This window comes from Rhea pennata, chromosome 1 (assembly GCF_028389875.1).
Source record: "Rhea pennata isolate bPtePen1 chromosome 1, bPtePen1.pri, whole genome shotgun sequence".
In the NCBI taxonomy this organism is placed as follows: Eukaryota; Metazoa; Chordata; class Aves; order Rheiformes; family Rheidae; genus Rhea; species Rhea pennata.
This window is the reverse complement of record NC_084663.1, coordinates 59,815,848-59,838,215: the sequence shown is the minus strand read 5'-3', so window position 1 is coordinate 59,838,215 and position 22,368 is coordinate 59,815,848. Positions and strand designations below refer to the sequence as shown.

General features: G+C 40.5%; 2 protein-coding genes across 4 annotated transcripts in view; one reads left to right on the top strand and one right to left on the bottom strand.

Annotated features, from left to right (window-relative positions):
- Positions 1 to 1,519: 1,519 nt before the first annotated feature.
- MTERF2 (mitochondrial transcription termination factor 2) lies at positions 1,520 to 7,402 on the bottom strand. 2 transcript variants are annotated; one of them, XM_062569488.1, is made up of 2 exons: positions 7,360 to 7,402; positions 1,520 to 3,388 (listed from the first exon to the last, which is right to left on the bottom strand). In XM_062569488.1, exon 2 carries the CDS (start codon positions 3,375 to 3,377, stop codon positions 2,181 to 2,183), a length of 1,197 nt encoding a protein of 398 aa, XP_062425472.1. In that variant the 5' UTR covers positions 3,378 to 3,388; positions 7,360 to 7,402; the 3' UTR covers positions 1,520 to 2,180. The 2 variants fall into 2 exon arrangements, with proteins under 2 accessions (XP_062425472.1, XP_062425463.1); XM_062569479.1 differs by lacking the exon at positions 7,360 to 7,402 and adding an exon at positions 6,600 to 6,954.
- A 4,234-nt stretch (positions 7,403 to 11,636) lies between these two features.
- CRY1 (cryptochrome circadian regulator 1) overlaps positions 11,637 to 22,368 on the top strand; it is a 42,045-nt gene continuing 31,313 nt past the window's right edge. Inside the window, exon 1 of one of the 2 annotated variants that reach the window (XM_062589068.1) lies at positions 11,637 to 12,238. In XM_062589068.1, coding sequence (XP_062445052.1) covers positions 12,081 to 12,238 — 158 coding nt within the window. In that variant the 5' untranslated portion in view covers positions 11,637 to 12,080. The remainder of the gene's footprint in view (positions 12,239 to 22,368) is intronic. The other variant, XM_062589058.1, reaches the window with a different exon arrangement.

Here is a 22,368-nt window from a genome sequence, read left to right as displayed (position 1 = left end):
GGGCTTATCTGATGCTTCTTTAAAAATGAATCCTGGGAAGAACAAAGAAATGGGTTTGGGTTGCTGAGATATTGAATGAATTTTGATCTGCTGGTATATAAAAGGTGTCTCCTTGTCTATGCTTTTGTTTTGAACAGGGAGAGGGAGAAACAGTAAAATTCAAAAGAGAAAATGAGGTGCTTAAAATGATTCAGATTGTGACTCAGTTAAAGAAATATGTCACTTTACTGTTTTTTTTTTTTTTTTCCCATTGCCACTGGAAGTACTTTAAGAAATGAGAATAAGTTGCATCAGAAAGGAACTTTAAAATTAGGTACCTGTAGAAATGCTGAAATTAAATTTTCAAGGAGAATTCTTCCTTTTATGTCTTTACCTCTTTTTCATTGGTGGTAAACCACCAATCTATTTAGGGGTTCAGTATTATATGCTGTAATATGAGTCTCTGCAGAGAGCTGAAATGCCCCTTTGTGTTTGAAAGAAGGATATTTTTGAATTAAAGTATTGTGGTCTCCTTAGTAGCTGAGCACTGAAGGATGGTCGAAAAGTGACAAAGGCTGGTTCTTGTGAATTTTTAATACAGCTGTGTTCCCACTTCAGTTTCCTTTTACAAAAAGATGGTGTGTGTTGAAGTGTTCAGCAAGAAAGTGGCTTAGTAAATCTGGACAGCCTAATTTTTTAAGTGTTAGTGATCCATCTCACTCCTTGAATTCTTGCTGCTGTGGCACATACTCTTACAAGGGCAGTATTTACCCTCCCCCCCCCCCCCCCCCCGCCATGAGCTGCTGCCACATCTACACTTGCCTGCATGTTGGTGGGTTTAAGACTTTCAGCTGCTGAGATACTTGTACTGCTCCAACCAGATGTTTCCAGTCTTTTCCAAGCTCACAGCAGATAATTTGGCAGGCTGTGTAAAATCATCATCTTGCAGGCCACCCTGTAAGTAAGTAATCCAATACCAACTTTACTCAGCAATTTAAAGCTTCTCTTTAAGAAAAGCAATCTTGGACTTGCTGCCAAAATGTCTGTTAAAAAGTGACCTTGAGGAAGGGCTCAGAGGGTGTGGGTGTGTGTAACTGGCATATCTCCCGCTGTCAGAAGGGAATGTCTATAGATAGGTTGCTTAAGGTAAGTTTTCCTTTTGAGGAATAAAATCACTGATGACCCTACTTCTATTGAGATAATCTTTAAAGATGCTACTATTTTATATCATTATGCATAGCCCATTAAAAAAAAAGTCCAATAGTTACTATTTAAAAACCCAGCATTTACTTGTCGATAGTAACCAGTGATACCTGAGAAGCCAGCTCACCAATATATTTAGAAACTGTGGCAGCTGTTTGCAAATCTAGTGGTCATTTTTAATCAACTGTGGTTCACAAAGTATTTATTACACCTGCTATAAAAGCATGACTTTTTCTTTGCCTATCTAGAAAGGAAGAAATTAAGAACTAGACATTTGCAATAATTGTATTTACTCCTCCCCCAAACTTCTTACAAAGTGAATCAATTGAATCAAAAATTTAAAGGAGAATATCTTTGTAATTTATTAGTGTTACAGTTTGCAGACAAAAAGAAAGGGGCCTCACTGTAGCAGTCACTACTTAAAAATAATGTCCTGCTCTGTTCTCAGACTGTGCTCTAGGTAGTCTTCCCATCCAGGAAGTCAAATCAGCTTCAGTTCAGGATCTGGGATAAGAAATAGAACCCTACGAGAATTTTAAAAAGGGAGTATACCAGTGGGTTGACGAACATTACTGGATAAATAACTCTCCTTCTTCTCTTTTCTGCAAACAGAGATTATACTAATCAATGTCATAGATTGGACTGTGCAATGATAGAGCTGAAAATCCAGAAAAACTAGTAGCCAGTTAAATAAGGAAATGGAACAGAACCAAAAAACCCATGTGTGAAGTCATCCCTGATGGGGAGGCATCAAGTCTTTATGTAAATGGTAGCAAGTCAGTTTTCATCATAGTCAGGTTCTATGAAATTATTTAAAAGTGTTAGAAAGCTATAGTTTTATAACCAAGTTACACATAAAACCCCATTCCAGGACAAAGTGCAATGTAAGAATACGATCTAGTTAAGGTAACTTTTGTTTCAGTTCTTATCAAAGAATCGAGATCTCTGTTTTTTCTTTGATCATTTTCTTTTGCATAATTTAAAATACAGTATTCAAACTAGTCTTCAATGTTTACAGGAGCAACAGGATTAAACATTGGTCTCTCCTTCTTTGATTGTATCTTACCATAACTGACTTCAAAATCTTTCTTAGTACCATTCAAAGTTTCTAGAGTTCCACTCTTTATATTATATCCTAAAGCAGAGAGTTTTTTAATTCTGTACTGAACAATCTCTGTTGTCAACTCCAGCACTGTTGGTGTCTCTCTGATCTGCTCTATAGAAATTCCTTCCTTCAATAGTCCCTCAAATCTTTCTTCCAAAATTGGAAGAGAATAGTAGAGAAGGGCTGGACATTTCAGTACTAGCTGTTTTAATTCTTGATCACTGCACTTAAAGACACTTTTGGAAAAAAGCATACTTTCCTGCATAGTAGTAGGAGTAAGCTGAAAAATAAAACCTTTAAGTTTGGACAACAGCTGTAAAATTTCACGGTTAGTGAAATCATTCTTCTGGAGAAATTCCAAGTTCTCCTGGACTGCATTAGAAGTATTTAATAAAATAAATGGATTCTGGCTCAATAACTTCAGTATCCAAATCTTCATATTTGCATCAGAACCTCCTAAACTCAAATAACTTCTTTGTAATGTCTTTATTGTATGTTTGTTTTTCTCGACAGGATTGTAAAAAATACTGGGTGCGCTAGTCAAGAACCTAGTGATTATATTATTCTTAAGTCCCAGCTCTTGAAAAAACAGAATATTTGCTTTCTGATTCTCATGATACTCAGTAGTAAAAAAAGACTCTGGAAATTGCTCTATTAATTTAATCAGCTGTTTTTCATTCTGGCATACTAATTGCCACAGAGCTCTTTGAGATTTTATCTCTGCAGGGCTACAAAGAATTGCCTCTGGCCAACGTTCTAAAATACTGGCTATCGTAGTCTCATCTGCTCCCATTTCTTGTAAGATATTAGCAATTTCTTTAACATAGGCCACATCCTGGAAAAGGACCCATTCCCTTAGTCTGCGTATTTTCGTAATATCAACTGATAATCTGTAGAGGCTCTCAATTACTTTTTTATTTTCCTCTCTTGATGTTTTATCAGTTGTATAATGGGAATGAGGTTGAACGCTTCTGTTTGTTACTTCAGTCCGTAATGATGAAAAATTCAGTCCAGGGTTACAGTACCAAGATCTTGCCAACAGCAGTGTGAATGCATCTTTTGCACTGTGAGCAACTCCTCTCAGCATCATGGAACACAGCACTACACAGAGAGAAAAACAACTATAAGAAAACATATTACATAAGGCACAAATTATACCTCCTAATGTTCTCAGAGGCATTGTATGCCAGCTCAGATCTAAATAAAAAAGCCCTACTCTCAACAATGTTTTTTGTTATTAGGACAAAATTCAGCTTTCAAGCTAAAGGGAAAAAAAAAGATTTTTGAAATGTTAATGTTCTGGTTGAAGCCTCACTGGAACAAAAACATGTGGATGCAGCAGACCTGAAATGGGGGCAGCATATTGTCTGTGTAAATACTTGCAGTCATACAAGAACCAGTTTGCCATTTCCTGCAGACTGAGACTATTATTAGGTTATAGCTTATTAGCTTTACATTAAAAAAAAATGCAATTTGATTTGACATTAATTCTACTGAATTAATTAAAAAAAGCTTAAACATCTTTCTTAATTCTTCTGAATGTATTTGCTTAATTTCTCAAGCATTATTTGGAGCATGACTTGTTCCTTCATGTGTCACAGAGACCCTGCTGCTCCTTAAGGAGCAGGTTATAGCTTAATTGTATTTTGAAATCGTTCTCATAATTTAGGGGAAAAATCATCCAAGCCATTATGTGTTTTTCACTAGCACAGTTTGTTAATTAGGACTGAATAAGCAGATTGGTATTTTCAGGGAGAAAGTAAGCACACTGTAATGTCTTTCACTTCAGGCATTCACTTGCCTCTTCCAGTACCTATTTTGCTTCATCTGCCCTTTGCAGAGATGCTTTCTTTCTGTCTCCAGGTAACTTCTGCCATTGGCAGTCAAGGCCAGGAGGCAGGGAATCCTCCTGTGCCCCTGCAGTAGGTGCGTGGCTGTGCTGAGGTCAAAGCCAGCCACAGTACAGCTGTGGATAACCAAATGCTGGCTAGCACTAATAGAGCGCACAATGCCACCTGCTCTGCGAAGGCCAAAGGAGCAGCAGCGATCAAACGCAAAAGGCTATCATCAAGTATCTCCTTAACTTCCTGGATGGTATTTCTGTAGCAAACTTGGAAGCAAACAGTATGAAACAGAATTGCTGATCTCTGAACTGCTTGTACTAACTGCTGCTGCTAGCATCATACTTAAAACTGCTCTAATTGAAAGTGAGCAAAAAAAAATCCTAAAATATCTTTATTTGACAACTCTATTTACGCAGTTGGTTCACTTCTTCCAAAGTACATCATGCTTCAAAAAATACCCACATGAGCATTAAAGACTTTTTTTTAAAAGGAAAGACTGTTTTGATCATCTAGTCTCTTGCATATTACAGGCCTAGAAGGCTGTTGCAGGAGCAGTTGTATGAGACCCCTCAAATTTTCTTTAAATTATATGACATCTTTTCACAAAACACACAGGCTGTTTAGAGAACTGAAGTGATGGAGACTCCATCCAGTGCTAGGGAAAGTTAAATACTTTCCAATGGCAAAATACTTCAGCTTAAAGAAGTGCACCTTTGCTTTTAATCTCACGGTTTTTAGCTTCTAAAAGCTGGGTTCTTGTCATGCTACTACATAATAAACTAATAGATGGAGATAGAAAAATAATTTATTGTTTGCCAACTTATGTTATTAACGGACAACTGTTTATCGGTAACTTGGTTATCTTCTAGTTATTATTTCAAATACCTGTAGCAAAATACAATTGCCTAATGAATCTGCTTATGTCATAACCCAAGGACTAATGATTTTATCTCTACGAACCTAAGTTGAAAAGTGCTGTCCAGCAAGCTAAAGCACAGAATAAGCATTTTTTTAATGTCCATGAAAGCACTCCAAAGCACAGGTAAGTCATTGATTTTTTCTGTGCTGTACTGTCCATATCTTGAAAAAAATGACTCCTTCACAGAGACTGCAAACTAAAGCCTCTCCTGCATAGGGAGTGACACAGCTGCCTGTTTCAATACTACGAGTAGTTGTACTGAATTCAATGGATCCAGTTCTCTGAAGGGTCAGGGCCTTTTTCATTAATGCTTTTGCTAGAAATTGCTGCAAAAAATGAAGCCTTGTTAACACTGTTTGGGATGTCAGATGACAGTTAGAAAGAAGCATGAACTGGAAAAATAACTAACTGTTGACTTTTACTTCAGTGTGTAAGCATGCTATTAAACCAAATTGCCTTGTGAGTAATGTAGTCACTTAAAATATAGTCATTTTTATCTATTAGGTATAGAGCTTTTAAAATAACTGAGGCTGAATTCTGATACAGTAAATTGTGCTTTTCCAAGATCTGATATGAAAATTAGGTTAAGTTCATTTAAAATAAGTTTTATGTTGTCTGAAAATGTTTGATAACTATTTTTTCCTGTTAGTGAGGATTTTCCATACAGAAACACAAAATATTTTACAAAGAAAGAACTTAATTTGCTAAACCACATTTGACTGGGGGACTCGGGAGCCCTCCTAATACCCTAAACTAGTTATAAAGTATTAAAATAAAATGAATGGATTTTAATGTCATGGTGTCCTGTAAAAACTGAAAAGTGATTTAGAGCTATGATTTGGTGTCTAAAATGCAGTTCAGAAACTGTAGATGGCAATGTCGAAGATCCATTTTTTTTTCAAAATACTCAGATCCTAGAATAATATTATGACACAAGCTGTTCCAAGAGTTCAGCACTCTCTTAAAGCTCATGCTGGATTACTGCTATAGTACACAGAACCCACTATACAACTTTTTACTGCAAATCAGTTGAAACATTAAAAAAAAAAAAAAAAAAAAAAAAAAAAAGGCCAGCCCAGAGAAGATGTTTGCCACCACCAATAGCACCTTATTATTGCCAGGTGTCACAACAGCAGTAAGGAAGTGAACAAATGTCTACCTGAAACTTATTTGAGATCCTGCTTCTCAGCATATTTGCAGTGACCTATCTCTAGAGTACACTGATATTCTAATTTTTTTTAATGGGGCTCCTATGTATATCTTCTGTAGGAAACGGATTCTAGCATCAGCCGGCTAGTTCATCATTGAGAAATATAGGTATATTTTGAGACTCGTATCTCAAAAAACAAAACAAACAAACAAAAAACCCCACTCTCTTCCATGCTAGACTTTTCAGGAAACTTTTCACTGAAGGCAGGGAACAGTATGACTACTACTGCCTGCTGGTCACTACCATTTTTATTACATCAAACTGTAGTCAGGCCTTAGGTTTGTACAGCATGATATGTAACTACTAGTGCCTAGGCAAACCAGAAGGGGAGGTACTTGCCTAGAAAGGACCAGCAGAGAGAGGATTTAAGCAGTTTGTGGAGAAATCTGAAGCAGTAATAGGTGGTGGTTTGTAGATATGCATGGTAAGAGTAAGCTTCTGCACTTAGAGAAAAAAGTGATTCCGTGCTTTTTCATCCGCAGCAGAAATGAAGTAAAATATACTAAACATAAGGCTTTCTATCCTATAAGGAACCACAGAATACTTCAGGCTGGAAGGGACCTCAAGAGCTCAAGGCAGGCTCAGGTCTGAGCTCAGAGCGAGTTGCTTCAGACTTTATCCAGTCAGCTCTCAAAAACCTCCAGCGATGCAGACTGCCCAGCCTCTCCGGGCAGCCAGCTCCACTGCTTGTCCCTCCTCATGGAGAGAGAGGAAAAAAAAGAAAAGAAAAGAAAAGAAAAAAAAGAAAAAAAAAAAAAAAAAAAAAAAAAGCTTTTCCTTGTATCTAGGAAAGGAAACGCATCCATTAAAAAAAAAAAAAAAAAAAAAGCCTTAAGGAAGTACAATACTATCTTAAAAAAGGAAGCGGGGGTGACAGCGACTGCCAAAGCTCGGAAGCGCTGCACAAGCGGCCTAAAAAACGACTCATAAAAAAAGAAAGAAAAGAAAGAAAGAAAAGGGAAAAAAAAAATCCAAAGCAGCCTCTCCGTACGAATCCCGCCCCGTTCACCTCCTTCAGGCAGCCGTTACCGCCGAGGGGAACGGCCGCGCTACGCGGCGCCCCGCTCCTGCCCCCTCCCACACCCGCCGCCGGCCTGACCTGTCCCTCCGCCGCGGAGCGCTGCGCGGCCGCGCCCAACCGCCGCTCCCGCGCGCCGGGGGCGGGGCGAGGCGGCGCGGTGCGTGCGGCGCGGCGCGGGCGCCATGGCCGGCGGCGCGCGAGGGACGGGGTAGAGGCGGCGCGGGCCTCGGGGCCGGCCTGGCTCTGCACTGACCGCCCCGCACGCGCACGCGCGTCCCCACACCGACACGGCGAGGGGAGCCCGTTGGCCACGGCAGCGGCGAGGGCCGAAGTGCCCCTGCCAACCCTGCGCCCCAGGGCTCTCTCTGCTGCCTGGCTTTGCCGCCCTGGCGTAACGGGGGTTGACTGTTTCAGGCGTTTGGTGGAAATTAAGCCTGCGCCTTAAAAAGTTGCTGGGTGAAGTAAGAGAGCCCCAACGGGCGGCACGACGGTGGCGTCGGTCGTTCCCCCACCTCACAAGACGCACGGAGGGAGCCGTGAGGTGGACGAAGGGCAAACCGAAAGAGAGCCGCTCAGTTTAAGTCCCTGCGTGATGCCTGAATCAGGCGTATGTCATTTCGGCCTTCTACGCTTTCCCACGAAATACCGAAGTAACAGCGCAGGCCGCGTGATCGGAGGTGCCCTCACGCCACTGAGGCTGTGAGGCTGCGGCACGGGGGCTTTTGGGGGTGCGTAGCATCAACCTCGCCCCACGTGGAGCAGGCTGCAGGGCTCCCGTTCCCGCCTGGCAGCCGGAACAGAAGCGTCCTGGTGTTTCTGAAAGGAGCACAGTCGCACTCCGTCCGTCCGTTCCTGGTGTGACTGCCACCGTAAGCTGGATGGAAAGCAGACTGGAGAAGTTGGGTTGATGCTGTGCGGTACTCAGGGTGCCTGGCTTCTGTCAGTTCTGCATCGTCATGTGTTCATTGACTGGTGTAAGAAGAAGGGAAAAAAATGCTTGAATCGGCAGGTCTCACAGTACACGGAGGTATGGTCATTAAGTGGCTGTACTTTAATTCTGAGTTTGCAGCAAACAAGGACTTTGCCATCCCATAGATGTGAATTTAGTATGCCGTAGTTCATGCACTCTGTTCTTAATCAATGAAGTAAATTGGATTACAGGCTTTTTATCATGTAAAGACACCTGAGTTTCTTCCACCTGTTAAAATCGACTTTGTTATGATTAGAAATGTTTTAAAGTGACATACGAAGAGGACTGCTTGGATTTACATAGCTTTCAAGAAAGAATTAATGTACTAACTCAAAATCTATTGTTTTGAAGTATTATTATGTTGCAATTATCAGTGTGAGGACTTGCACCCTATGCAGTGCAGTAGCTACCAAAAATACTAATGAGGAGATCAAAAGCAGCAGTGCTCCTGATACCAAACATGTTTTCTACAAAGACTGTTCTACTCTTTTGGAAGGTAGCACACTGAAAAATCTGTTCAGGATCAAATTTTGATGAAAAGCAAAAACGATGTAATCGTGGGAAGCTTCTCTTATATCAATATATTTTCTTCCATATGATCACTGCACTTATCTCTAATAAGATAATAAAATTTATAAAAGTAGTCATTGGATTAAGTTTTGCCGGGGTTGTTTCAGAAGCTAAATGAGCTGTGATGGTGAGAATCTGCTTCCTGTATCTTACTCAGTTCAGATGGTCTCCTCTTTAGCTCGTTTCTAAACTTAGAGTAAAAAATTGGCAAAGACACAAATAATTTCTAGACTAGACAAATTTTTCTGGGCATTTTAGCATTTTTAAAAACCGTTTAACCCTGGTCTGCATAAACACATACTTCAAAAAGTGAAAATCAGGACTGTTTGCTTTGAAAACACTTCTTTTGTCAGCTACATTTTCAATAGTCTGTAATAGACCTAAGTATGAAAAGGAGAATTGCTATAGCAAGAATGCTCTACAAATCTTATTCAAGCTTGGTTTCCTACATGACTGCTGTTTCAATAACACTTAATAGTTTTGAATAGGAGTGACATAATTACATGCAATGGAGATAAGAAACATGAATCTAAAAACTCTTCTGACTTTTAAAATACAGAGTATATTCCATGTTTGCTCCTTGATGTTTTATTTTGTCCTTTCACTCCTCTATGTTTTTTTTTTTCTCTTTTGATTTTTTCTTCTCTCCACTCTGGATTTTTGGTATCACAACCTGGGCTAAGTTAGCTGAATTAGCAATACTGTTCTTTCAAAAGTTATCCACAAGAGAACACAGTAGTGGGATTTATTTGCACAAGTTCCTTGATTAACTGATTATATTTTCTTTTTTCACTAACTTGCAGAGAGTGCCTCTTCCCTTGAGATCTATCATTTTAATTAATACATTCCTCACCTTCCCCACTTTTTAAATCAAAAAAAATCACTTTAGAATGGAAGGTATGGATAGAGGTGAATGGTGTTTTGACATAATAATATGCTAATTACAGTTGTTATTTAATCTGTAGTGATAAACAGCTTACAGAGTGATGGTTTTATGCTTGTAATTTGGTTATGAAACGATAAATTCCTGCAAAGAAGGCTTGGTTCCACCTCAGTTTAATAGTTTTAAATGTAACATTTTAAAGAAGGCAGATCAGTTGGCACTTGCTCAGTGTCACAGCATTGTGAGGAGCTAGCAGGGAATGTAAGATACAAGATTTTTGAGCAATGAGCTTAGAGGAGTATGTAAAAGCAGTTTAAAGAAGTTTTAAATAAAAACTATGTTGTAACGTGACTTTCCTTGAAAGTAAGCTTTCTTCTCAGTGTGCTCAAATATTAAAGAACTGAAAGGAATTTAAGGGAAGTGGTCATTAACTGCTGAGATTTTTGTCATTCACTTCTACTTTATTTCTTTGAAAGTCAGTCAACAGAGTTTTGACATTTCTTAAAAATAATAGCTGAGCAAGCAAGAAACCCATGGGTTCCTCTTGGAGCTGTGGAATCTGATGTTTCATGTATGAAAAAATAATAGTGGAAAACCTCATAATGATTAATACTACTGTTCAGTTACTGTTAAATGCTTAAGAAAGATTGGTCCACCACACTTTTTAGAGAGAAAATTTGTACAATCTCAAATACCAAGGGACTAATCATGGTTGGGGCCTTCTCTATTAGCATGCTTTGATCAGTAATGACATTTTATGAAGTCATTCACGATGAGGAAAGAAGAGCATCAAGGCAAACACATGATGTATATCTGTTACTTTTTATTGACTTTAGATTTTAGTTTTCCATACCTAAGCAGAAAAAATATTTTAGTAGAAAGAGCAACTGTAATTTTTAGATTTAAAATACCTTCCTACTTTGGAATTTTGGAAGTCAAGGAAGGTAAGTACTGCACAGGCATGTACATTATTTTTAATGAGCGCCCTCTTACTGTTGTTTCTGTTGTTTATGGAAAGTACTGGAAGTTGTAGCTTAATTCATACACGAACGTTTGGTTTCAGAAGTGCATACAGAGCTGCTATGTAGGGGCTTGAAATTGCTATATTGAGTCCTGTCAGGAGGATGCCTCTTGCCTAGTGGCCAACACCAGAGAAAGTCTAAGAAAACCTGCACCACGCAGGCATTTTTTAGGTCTGCAATCAAAAGGAAAATACATGTTAGATGTACACCATTTGCTAATAGTGACTTTACCAATAGTGCTAGAGACTATTTTAGCTTATTTCACTTCTCAGCGCTCTCTTGAAGATGTGCTTTCCACAGCTCTGGCACCGGGGACCTGCACAGCCGCGCTAGCGCTGCCTGCGTCCGCTTCGTAAGCGACGGCATATATCTTAAAATAACGACGGGGAACTCCTTCCTCCACGGGCAGGGCGCCCGGCCGGGAAGCACCGGGGGGGAGCAGAGGGAAGGCTGACGTGCGAGAGCCGACCGTGACGGGGGCGGGCTCCCGACGTGAGCACTTGCATAACGGACCCGCCCCTGCCCGCGGCACCGCCCGCCCCCGCCGCCGCCGTTACGGAAGGGGCCGCGCACGCGCACTCCGCGGCGAGCGTTATACATAACAGGTCACCGGCGCCGGCGCGTGCGCACACGCGCCCCCCGGCACTGCCTGACTGGCAGTGGCGCCTCCATGAGCCTCCCCCGAGCCCCGTGCTCATCCGGGTCCCCGGCGCCCCGTGCGAGGGGGGGGGCGTGGCCTCCGCCCGCGGCGCCTTTCCCCGCCGCGGCCCGGTGCCTCGCGCCGCCCAGCCGGGTGGGATTCCCCTCGGGGCTGCTGGCTCCCCCGGTTGTCCGGCGGCGGGCGCGGGGCCGAGAGCGCCGCGGCGGGGACCCTTCCCGCTGCCTCTCCTCTCCGCGGCTAGTAAACACACTTCAGAAACGTGAGGGCTGCCGGTCACGTGGGGGCGGTCCCGGCCAATCAGGGCCGGGGGGCGGAGCGCGGCGGCCGGCGGAGCCCCGGAGCGGAGTCACAGGGCGAGCGGCGAGGGCGCTAGCGGCTGCTTCCCGGGAGCCGAGCTTTGCCGGCCGGAGCCACCGTCCCGCTTTTCCGCCTCTTCCCTCCCGGCGCGGGCGCTGCGCGGGGTGATGTGTGCCCGCCGGGCGGCCGCCCCCGGCGCCGTCTCCTAGAGCCGCCTGAGGTGAGGCCACGTCCCGGCTCCGCCAGCGCCCTACTCGCCGCGGCGGCGCCGGGGACCCCGCACCGCTCCCTCCGCTCTCCCCCGCGGGGCTGCGGCCGCTGCTCGCCCCGGCGCCGGGCGATGAGCGGCTCCGCTGGCGGCGGCTCCCGCTGAGCGCCCGCCTGGCCCGCGGCGGCATGGGGGTGAACGCCGTGCACTGGTTCCGCAAGGGGCTGCGGCTCCACGACAACCCGGCGCTGCGGGAGTGCATCCAGGGCGCCGACACGATCCGCTGCGTCTACATCCTCGACCCGTGGTTCGCCGGCTCGTCCAACGTGGGCATCAACAGGTGGCGGTGAGTGCGGGCGGGGGCGGCGGGCCGCGATCCCCGGTTATGTATGCGGTCACGCTGCCCGTCGCCATCCGCTGCGTCCCCCGCGCCTCCCCCCCCCCCCCCCCCCGCGCCGCCCGGCCGCCTCCCAATTGGGCCGTTTCGCGGCCGCGGCCCCGCGCGCGGCGGCGGTTACATATCCAGCCCGCGTGCGAGCACCGCCTGCCACCGCTGGGGGGGGGGGGGGAGGGGGGCACGAGGCCGCGAGGGCGGCGGCGGCTCCGCGCTTCCCGCCGCGGAGGCCCCCCGCGCGCGCGCCGTCGTCCCCACTCCGCTCCCTGAGGGGAAGGTCTCGAGGCGCGGGGGCAGCGGGGCCGGGCGAGCGGGCCGGTGAAACGTGGGCGCCCCGGTGGAGCCCCAAGAGTCCCCACGCTGAGGTGGGGTGCTGCGTTTCTCAGAATACCCCCTTGAGGGGGAAGGAGGCGGGGAAAAAAATAAGCTTTTTTGATTAATTCAGAAGTAAATCCTCAGATTCTCTCTTCCCCGTAGGGAAGGGTGCATAGCATCCCTTTCAGGCACGTGCGTATCGGCTCTTGTATCTTTAAACTAGGTATGCTCCTATTTGAATATAAAGCTGAACTTTTGCTGTGGAGCGGTGACCTCAATCTAGTGTGGAAATACATGCCATCGTCAGACAGAAGTTAATGGGACTTCTGTGTACACATATCTTGTGTTAAACAATACTAGTGATCTTAAAGTTGTTCTTTTTTGAAAGAGCTGAATGTGGTAGAGTTCTGCTATCATCCGTCCACCCCACAATGGCAGGAACTTAAGATATTCATGAGCTTAGTTTACACAGGCTGCAATGTTGAGAAGAGTTGTCTAATTATGGAATAAGCACAGTATAACTGGACTGAACCCAATGTCACAAAGGCATGATAGTCAGAGTAGAGAGTAGAGACACTTGAATTTTCAATATAGTTTCCTTCAAGGACTAATGCTTTCAGATGTAATACCTTCTGTCCCAGATCATGGAATACCCTACCAGGAAGCTGATATAAAAAAATCTCTCTCTCTCTCTCTCTCTCTCTCTCTCTCTCTCTCTCTCGTTTTCATTATGGTCATATCTCTGGTTTAACGAAGATACAGAGAATTTATTCTTAATATCTGTAAACTTTAATTTGATATTTTTTCTGTTTTCACTGACAAGAATAAGGTGTATACCACTTAATAGTTGTAAGGTACTTCCCTTATCTGAGGTTCATCATGTACACTTTTACAGAGACTTTTAAAACTTAGTTCTGAAGGAGATTTTCTCTTGTATAACAAATCTTAACTTTACAAACAAAATTCAGAGATTGTCTTTAAGGATAAGATGTGAACAAATACTTAAGTTTTAGAAGAATTCAGTCAATTGGAACATGTCTAAGTGATAAAGAAATTGCATGTCCAGAATATTTCAGATTTCTAATATATTTTGTAACTGAAAAAACAAAGCGAGCTAAACTATTCTTAGTCATATTCTGTGAGCTAGTGAGTGATAGACAAGTGTGAGCTCCATGAGCCTGGCAAAAGGAAATGCATTTCTGTAATGCTACTGCCTTATTTTTTTCAATGGCTGTTTAATATGATCAGCACTTAATACGGTCTTAGGATACATTTATGCTAAATATACTTGTTGAGCATCTGCTGCTTTATTTGATTTAGCAGTTCTCAGTGTTATACAATACAATCCCTGCACTGAGTTTTACATTTGAAGAAAACCATCTTTTAGCTGTTGATCAGGGACAGTGGGTTTCTTTTTGAGTAGGGGTATTCATCTTTCGGTCCATTTTGGGGAAGGGGATTCTTTTCCTTGTTTAAAAAAAATCACAAAAACACAGAAACACCCCCCCCCCCCAAAAGGATGATCAGTTACAACATCTCTCCTGGGCCCTGAATACCCTCAGGGCACATGCTGCACAGGGATTTGTCTAGATCTCACTCCTCTTGTAGTTCAGTTTTGTGAGATTATAATTTTTTCAATTTTTTAAAAAAAAGTTTTATAAAATAACTGGCTGCTAGAACTTTATGCTTATTAGCAATCTCAATAACTTCTCATTTAATTGAATAGTTCATGGTTTGAAATTAATCAATTTTAGGTGCCAGTGGTTTTAATGAGCTATTTTTAACCAGCTGTAAAACACTTACATTTGTGCTATGCATATTTAAGAGTTGTAAAGTGGTACTCTTTTGGTTTGCCAGTCTCATTCAGTAGTTGTTACTGATAATCAAGCATTTTAGCTCCTTCATTACTGGATGACTTCTTGGTTACTATGCACATGGAGTAGAATGCTGAATTGGTCAAAAAATATTTTATTTGGGATTAGGAGCAGAAGCTCCACAGCATGTGGAACATGAGTCAAATTTAATCTTCTGTTGTGGATTTACAGTAATTCTTTCTTATTTGAGTTGGTTTACATCAAGAGTTTATGTTCTGATGAGTTTAGGAACCTAATGCCCTAGGCTCACACCTATTGCAAGACTCTTGTCTGTCAGAGTTCAAAGTATGACTAATAGAATGAACATGAGGGGAAAATTATGTAAAAAGGCTGGAAACCATTAGGTTTAGTTTCTTGTTAAATACAATATTGTGCCTTGGCTGCTGTTCAGTGACCAATTATGATTATTTTTAAAGATGTATTTTAATATAGAGGTGCTCTCTGGGGAGCTTCTCTCTTCAAACGTTCATGTAACACTCATGAACTAGTATTTTTGTGTAACTGCACTGTTGAGCAAGTCTAATTACTGAGTAGTCACATGGCCTTACTGACCTCCTTTCTCCTGGCTTTCAGCCTGCCAGTTCTAAAATCGTGAACGCTACATAACAAATATGAGGCCTTTCATCAACTCATTTCACTTTTCTGATTCTGTTTCTTATCATTGCTTCTTCTTTCAAACTATCAACTAGGTCAAGATGATGTACTTCAGTTGCTGTTGAGAGACACTATTTTTTATATAATGAGCTTTCTGGTGTCATTTACAGGCTTGCCTAAGAGAAGAGTTATTCAGTACAAGTAAAAGGTGATGGAGAAATGACAGGGGATAGGGTGGGGGAATACTGAATGGACAACTGCTGTAACACTTCTGAAGTCTTGTTCTTTGCCCTTACGCTTTTGGCACCAGATTAGTACGCATCTAACTGTGTCAACAGAGTAGACAAAAGAATGCAACTTACATACTCTAACAAGTAACCATTACCTACTTATGAAAAAATGTGTTCATATGTACTTGCAGACTTTTCCATTTTAAGGAGAATGGAATCTTGTGTTAGCAATATCATTTGTGGGAGAGTTTCATTTAGCCCTTGCTTTAGTACAGAATGGCATTTCATCAGATTTTTTTTTAAAGTGTAAACATTCAATTGGCTGCTGCATAAGCATTTACTTTAGCTAATTATTTACTTTTTTTCATTTGTTTTGAGTGTGCATATATTTCTTTGATAGGCTAGTTAAAAGCAACAGTAGATTTAAATAAAAAAGTAGTATTACTTTGCCAATCTTTGAATTTCTCTTTTTAGTTCTTCAAAAGAAGAACTTTCATTATTAAAATAAGTGTAGTAAAATGTGTTTTGTATATCTAGTAGACCTTGAGAATACCAATGCCTTCAACACCCTGTGAAGTTATTGCTGTTATGGCAGATGGTCATACTGATTTAGGCAAAGGAAGTGATGTGATATACTTTAAGGTATGAGTGTCAAAAAATACATTAAAAATATTAAAGACCTAGACCGAAAGATTGCTTTGTTACCAGGACAGTGATTACATTTTTTAATGGATGTTTGTTTTAAAATTAATACTTGGACATCCTTCTGTAGTGTCTACTAAGTTTTCTTGCCATTCTGTATATCTAGTTTTGAAAATACACTAACAGTTTCAGGTCACAGAGGTAATGGGTTGTCCTAGAGAAACCTGTCTGTTAGATGTGAACTTGGTGAAGAAAATTTGTCAATAAAGCTATTATTATTATGAATGATTTGTATTAAATGATAATATCTGCAGAAAAAATGTATATGGACAGACTGATTTTGGTGACAGATACTTGATATTTAAAATGGAGAACAACAAAATGAATAATAATGACTTTAGTGCAAACAGAGCCCTTTAAGTTTGTTTTCATACTGTAGCATTTAGAACCAAAATCTCTTATTTATACATATTTAATGTCAAGCTAATTATCTAAAGGATAAATGTAGCAAACAAATCTCATGGCTCTTCAGTTTTTAAACTGGACATACGTTGGGTGTGGGAGTTACCCCAAAGTATCTGCAGAATATATACAAAAGTGATGTTTCTTTTACAAGATGGGTAGCCTGTGCTGAACTCTGCTATAGCTACTGTGTAACAAATTTTCAAGCTAACTTTGGTATTTCTGTTCTGTACTGTAGACATAATTGTGGCTTATTTTTCTTTTTTTTAATAAATCACTTCATGCTCTATTTTGGTGAGTAATTTGAAGCATTTTTGACCAACCAACTCACTAAATTGAGGGTGATTGGACTGTAAACTTCAAAATCTAATGTTGGAGAATAATAACTTGGTTCTAGAAGTAGTGCATTCAGAATAAATCTCTTAAGTGCATGCTGTGAGACTAGAGGTCCTCCAGTGGCATTCCTTAATTCCCCACCTATCCTCTTTCTGTGAAGTGTTTTGTACCCTACAAGTGCCAGCAGTTCAGTGATACCTTCTGTAGTTCATAATGTTACATGTAGTTCATAGAGTTGCATGGTCTGTTCCTGTGAGTTACAAAGTACGTCACTGGACCATCATTTTAATCCTGCACTGTTGATGAAAGGTGTGTTTCCAACTGGTTGTGATAGCTCTGGTACACAGCCAGGTTAGCTCACCAATCTATCTAGAAGAGAATTTATTTACTTATTTTGGTGTGATCAGTTTTTGGGTAGATCTAGCCAGCACAAAGATGGTAGTAGTAATGAAGGGTCAAAGGTGGGAAGGAGAGGTGCCATTCCTTTCCATGATAGTAAGAATTTGTTTTAGATTAAAATGCCCATGTAACTGTGGCCTGCATTATTGTTCGTGTGTAGTAACCACTGGGTGTTTTTGGAGGTGATTGGTTTCTGCTTGGCTTGTAGTTGTTGCCACCCTTTTAAGTTATTGGGCTATTAACTGTTATGAGAAAGCCCCCCCCCCTTTTTTTTTGTCAGACTCTCAGAATGTGAAAAGTAGCTCTCCGCCAGTCAAGGATAACATTATGCTTGTTTGTTTAGTTTCAAGAATAGTTTTGTATCACCTGGTTCTGTAACATAGCTGTGATTAAATTAGGTGAATAAATCTATAAGGATTGGTCTGGACAGGTGGAACTGCAAATCAGATCTTAACAAAGTGTTCAGTAAGTTGTTTTTCCAAGTAGCAGTTATTGTAGACCAAAAATTCTGATCAACATTTGCACCATTTGCTTGTTGGCTGCAAAACTGATCTTGAAGGAATCTGATTCCTCAGACTGAGGAATTCTGAAGTTCTAGAGATCTGGGTTTACATCATTGATCTCCATGTTTGAAGATATGAAGGGAAGATGTGGGTGAGAAGTTTGCCATATATATATATATGTGTGTGTGTGTGTGTGTGTATATATATATATATATAGTAATGCATGGACTTTGAGCTGTGTATCAAAGGCCAATTGTGCTCTAGAAGCAGCTGCATAGGATTGTTTCAGTTTTCACTCTCTCAGGACCAGCAATTTATTTTCGCTGTGTTTTACTTAAGTATCAACAGACTGTATTCTTTATGTGAGCAGGGGAAAGTAGTCTCTGTACAGCTTGTGGTGTCTTTTCCTTGAAAGCAGGAAAAATGAGAGGACAATAAACCCCAAACTGTCCTTGGTGAACCTAAAAGCAACTTTCTGTAGATAATCAAGAATACAGATCATGTTTTCATCTGACTATTATGTGGCAGTGTCAATGAATTGTTTGTTCTGAATCAGTTCTTCAAAGCAAATTACTTTGTGTTATGTTCCTCTTTTGGCTATTTTCAAGTAAGTATGTTTACCTTCAGGAAAAATGATTTTTCTTTGGACCATTTCAATTCTTTGGCTTATGGCAGTTTATCTATGGTAGAGAGGTCTTCATTTTCAAGCAAAGTGATTCTTTTCCATTCTCCTGCAAGTTGTGGCAGATTTTGAGGTTAGTTATGTAACAAGTGATATGAGGAAGGTCAAGCTGCCAGTAAAGATAGCTATTTTTTCAGTGCAGAAGTTATATTAAAGTCTGTATTAATTTGTATATTGAAAGAAACTCCTCACTTGAGGGAGTTCTGTGGCCTTTCTGTAGTGAAGTAAAAACACAGAAGCTTGATTTTGTGTGTGTGTGTAACTAATGTGGGAGTGTGTGGCTTTGTGTCTTGTAGGTCTAGTATGTTGCATGTCATATTTTAGCAGGTTTCATAGTAGCTTTGGTAACAGCTAGAAAAGTATTGAATTTGACTGCAGGGCTGAAAACATCATGATATTCTGATGCAATGCATCTTATTTTTTTCAGAACTCTAATTTAGATGTGAAGCAAGGTTAGTTTATGTGCTTCTATTTACTTTTGACTTTCAAGTTTTTTTACCATCTAGGACAATAGATAACTTGTAATGTTTGTGCCCTCTGAAGCCACCCTCCTCCCTCAATATTTCAGGGGTGTGTTATAATTCTTTATCCCTGCAGAAAGAAACATATTGGAGGTGAAGGATACAATGGAAAGGATTGGGGAAAATAGATCAATATAACTATGTTCTGTTTCAAGTATGTGAATGGAGACAGCTGTGACAAAAGTCTACATCTATATCTATGCTTTTGGAACAGCTGTGATCTGAAGTCATGGTGGTTAGTAATGCTGAGATTATTAAAAGTTAACAAATTGACTTTGTTAATGCAGACAACTGGGCTGCAATGAAAATAGCTTCCTAAAATAACCAGATATTTTTTCTTAATTTCAGTACTTTTAATTGTTGTGGTATTTGAAAGACCCAAATGTCTATATTGGTAAGCTTGGGTGACAAATAGAAATTTGTTAAAACTCAAGGTTCAGAAATAAATTTAGGCATCAAACTATTGCTTATAATCACTTTGAAAAGTGCTAGCATATCCTCCATGTTAAAGTAGAATGAATGTGTTCAGGTTATTAGAAACAAAGGGAATTCTTCTAGTTGAGCATGGATCTGAATAGTGACTGTTCTACGACTCTAATTTCTGTGGTATGTCATAGGCACTTGGAGTTGCGTTACGCATTGTTTTCTCTTGTAATTTATTGGAGTAATTTTCTGAGCCGAGCCTGCTTTTAAAACTTGCTTTATCTGAGCATTTCTTTGAAAGCATTTCCATTCCTGTTCAATTACATGCAGACGTGTGTGTTTGTGGCTCTTGATGGCCATGAAAAGTGAAAGCTGCTAAGCTCTTGCACTCTGAAAGTTTGCTTCCTTGTGAAACAAACTATCCTTTCAAGAAGGAAAATCAGAAACATTGAAACAAAATCCTCTGTTTAAACTCCAGTGGCAAAGCTGTGGTATAAATGCATGATGTTATTGTTGATTCTGCACTGAAAGAGATGAAATGTCGGTGGCACAGGCTACTTAGGAACAGCCCGTATAATGAAAACTTAGATTTTTTTTTCCCTATTTACTACCACTTTTAACTTGTCTATGTTTTAAAAGCTGTGCTAGTAACTACGTAGGTTTGAATATGCACATTTCCTAGCATGTGGGGCTATATGTTATGTCAAGGTTAGTTTCTGTAGTTTGGATTCTGGAAGTGTGCGAGTGCTAAAAGACACAACTATGAGATGTCTCTCAAGTGTGGAATCGGTGACCTGGGAAATGCTTTACTAGTTATGGTAAAGAGCCTATGGAATTCAGGCACTTTCAGGATATTTCTTTTCCTTCATGCTGATGCTGGCTTTCTGGTTACCTTGCACTGAAGGATGTTTTCCTGATGGAGTTAAACCACACTGCCTGTCTTATATTGGCAATAGCAGTCTTGGAAGCTAGCAGTGATGGGAAGAATGGTAGTGCTAAAGTAAAATGAGAAAATAAATTGATTTACAGTGAGATTGCACAAGTACTACATACAAGAGAACTCTGGGATTAGGGCCAGGTCATCCTTTACTTCAATTAAGAAAGAGGTGAATGAATGGTCATAAGAACAGAGATGAGAGGGCAACCTCTGTCAGAAAGATGAGTAAATAAGCAACCTATATGAAAGAGTTACCTATTTATTACTTTGAGTTGCGGTATATACAGGGCAGAATCTCAGTCTGCAATTTTGCTATGTACTAAAGATGTACAACACCATGGCAGGCTTACCTAATTTCTGTAGCCAGTGCGCTTCTGAAATACTGGAGAAGTGTACAAAAAATTGCGAAATTCCATTTTGATAACTGGCAGTAAAATAGTCAATGATTAACTTTCCAATACTTTTGATTAATTAAAGAACAGAATAAAAATTTTCTTTGCTAAAAGACTGTTTTCTCTTGTGAAGCTCCTCTGGATTGAGAAGTTATTTGCATGTAAATTCTTCATTTTTAACATTCTTAATCTCAGTTTTTCTAAGAGTGTATTTCTGTATCTGAACAGTGACTTTTTAAAGCTAGCTGTCTTAAAGTAGGAAGAGAGAATAACATGGCATTTAGCAGAGATTACCTACTGTTCCGTCTTCCTTATTGCTCTTGCGTGGAAAGATGTGACTGTACATCTGCAAAATTGAGATATGCGTTTAAAATAAAATACATTCTAGACTACTTTTTTTCCCATCAAAGTTCCAGAGTGATCTTTGTGTAGGGAAAGAAGTGTGTGTGTTTTTTTTTTTTTTTTTTAAGTCTTGCTACCAGTGAACTCAAGAAGTTGAAACTATTCTAGTTTTAGTGAAGGGCAATCGAGCAGAGAATGTTACCTGAAATATTTGTTTTACTTGTGTAGTCTAGGGCTAAATCCTTTGACTTCTCAACATCACTTTTCAAGAGGTGACATGCTTATTAAGATCTAGTACACTATGCTTTATCTGTGTTTCTTTTTAGACAGCTCAGTTGATTGCTGTTTACAGCTATTATGCAGTATATCCCAAACCCACTGAGTGCTTTTTTTAGATGACTGAGTGACTTTTTCATTTTTTCTCCTGTGTACTCTTTAGCTGGTATGAACTAGAAACATTTACTAATGTGTAGTTTCTTTTGTTCATGATGAAGTTTTAAGTTACTATGATGTTGATAGTTCATCTTTCAATAATGTATGTTTTCCCCTTTTATTTCAAGGGTTTGATAATTACAGGAGACCCTTATAATAACTAGTCTTACTTGATCATCTAATCATAGTTGTGTTTCAGTAAGCATTTGTTAATTAAGGTTTCATTTGTATATTTGGTTGAAATTTCTATAAGTCAGTTGCTAGTAAATTTACTATTGGGAAGTATTTTAATGGTAGCGTGTTTTTTTTTTTTTTTTAATGATAAGAAAATCAAGGGTTTGTGGAGATAACACAGCTTCCCAACTCTGAGGCTTTGCCTTAGTCTGTCAAAGAAATGTTCTTCAACACTGTATTGACTGAAAACCTTACCCAAGTTCTTTGCTGCTTCTACTGGGACAGCACAGTAGACTTTACTTTTTTTGGCAGTGAAGGCCAAGCTTTCAAACTGAAAACTTACTACTGATGGGCTAGTGCTCTTGCAGCAGCAACTTTTCTTTTTATGACTTTTCTTCCACTTCTCCCTCTTACTTTTTTTTCCCCTCTTCTGTTTCTCCACATTCTCCTCCCCCTCCAACTTTTACCTTTGTAGCACTTCTTGCTGCTGCTGTACTGCCTGCTGCTGGTGCAATGGTAGAGGTAAAGTTGTGGTTTTCTCCTCTTCTGTTTGAGGAGAGTCCTATTTGCAGGACTAATGATCTCATTATGTATGCTTTATTCCAGTGTGAAGGTAGGGGGAATTTAAAATTTTATTCCATTCACAGTACTGTTTCCTTCTCCCTCCTCCCCCCCCAAGGATTCCAGTGGTTTTTCTGATGAACTTGCAAGGTTTAAGCTAAAGTAAATTTAGGGGGGAGTGCATGTGTTTTCCTTAATATAAGCTACTTCTGTCACATCTCTTGAATTAATTGCAGTTTTAGTTAGGATCATATGGTGATGCA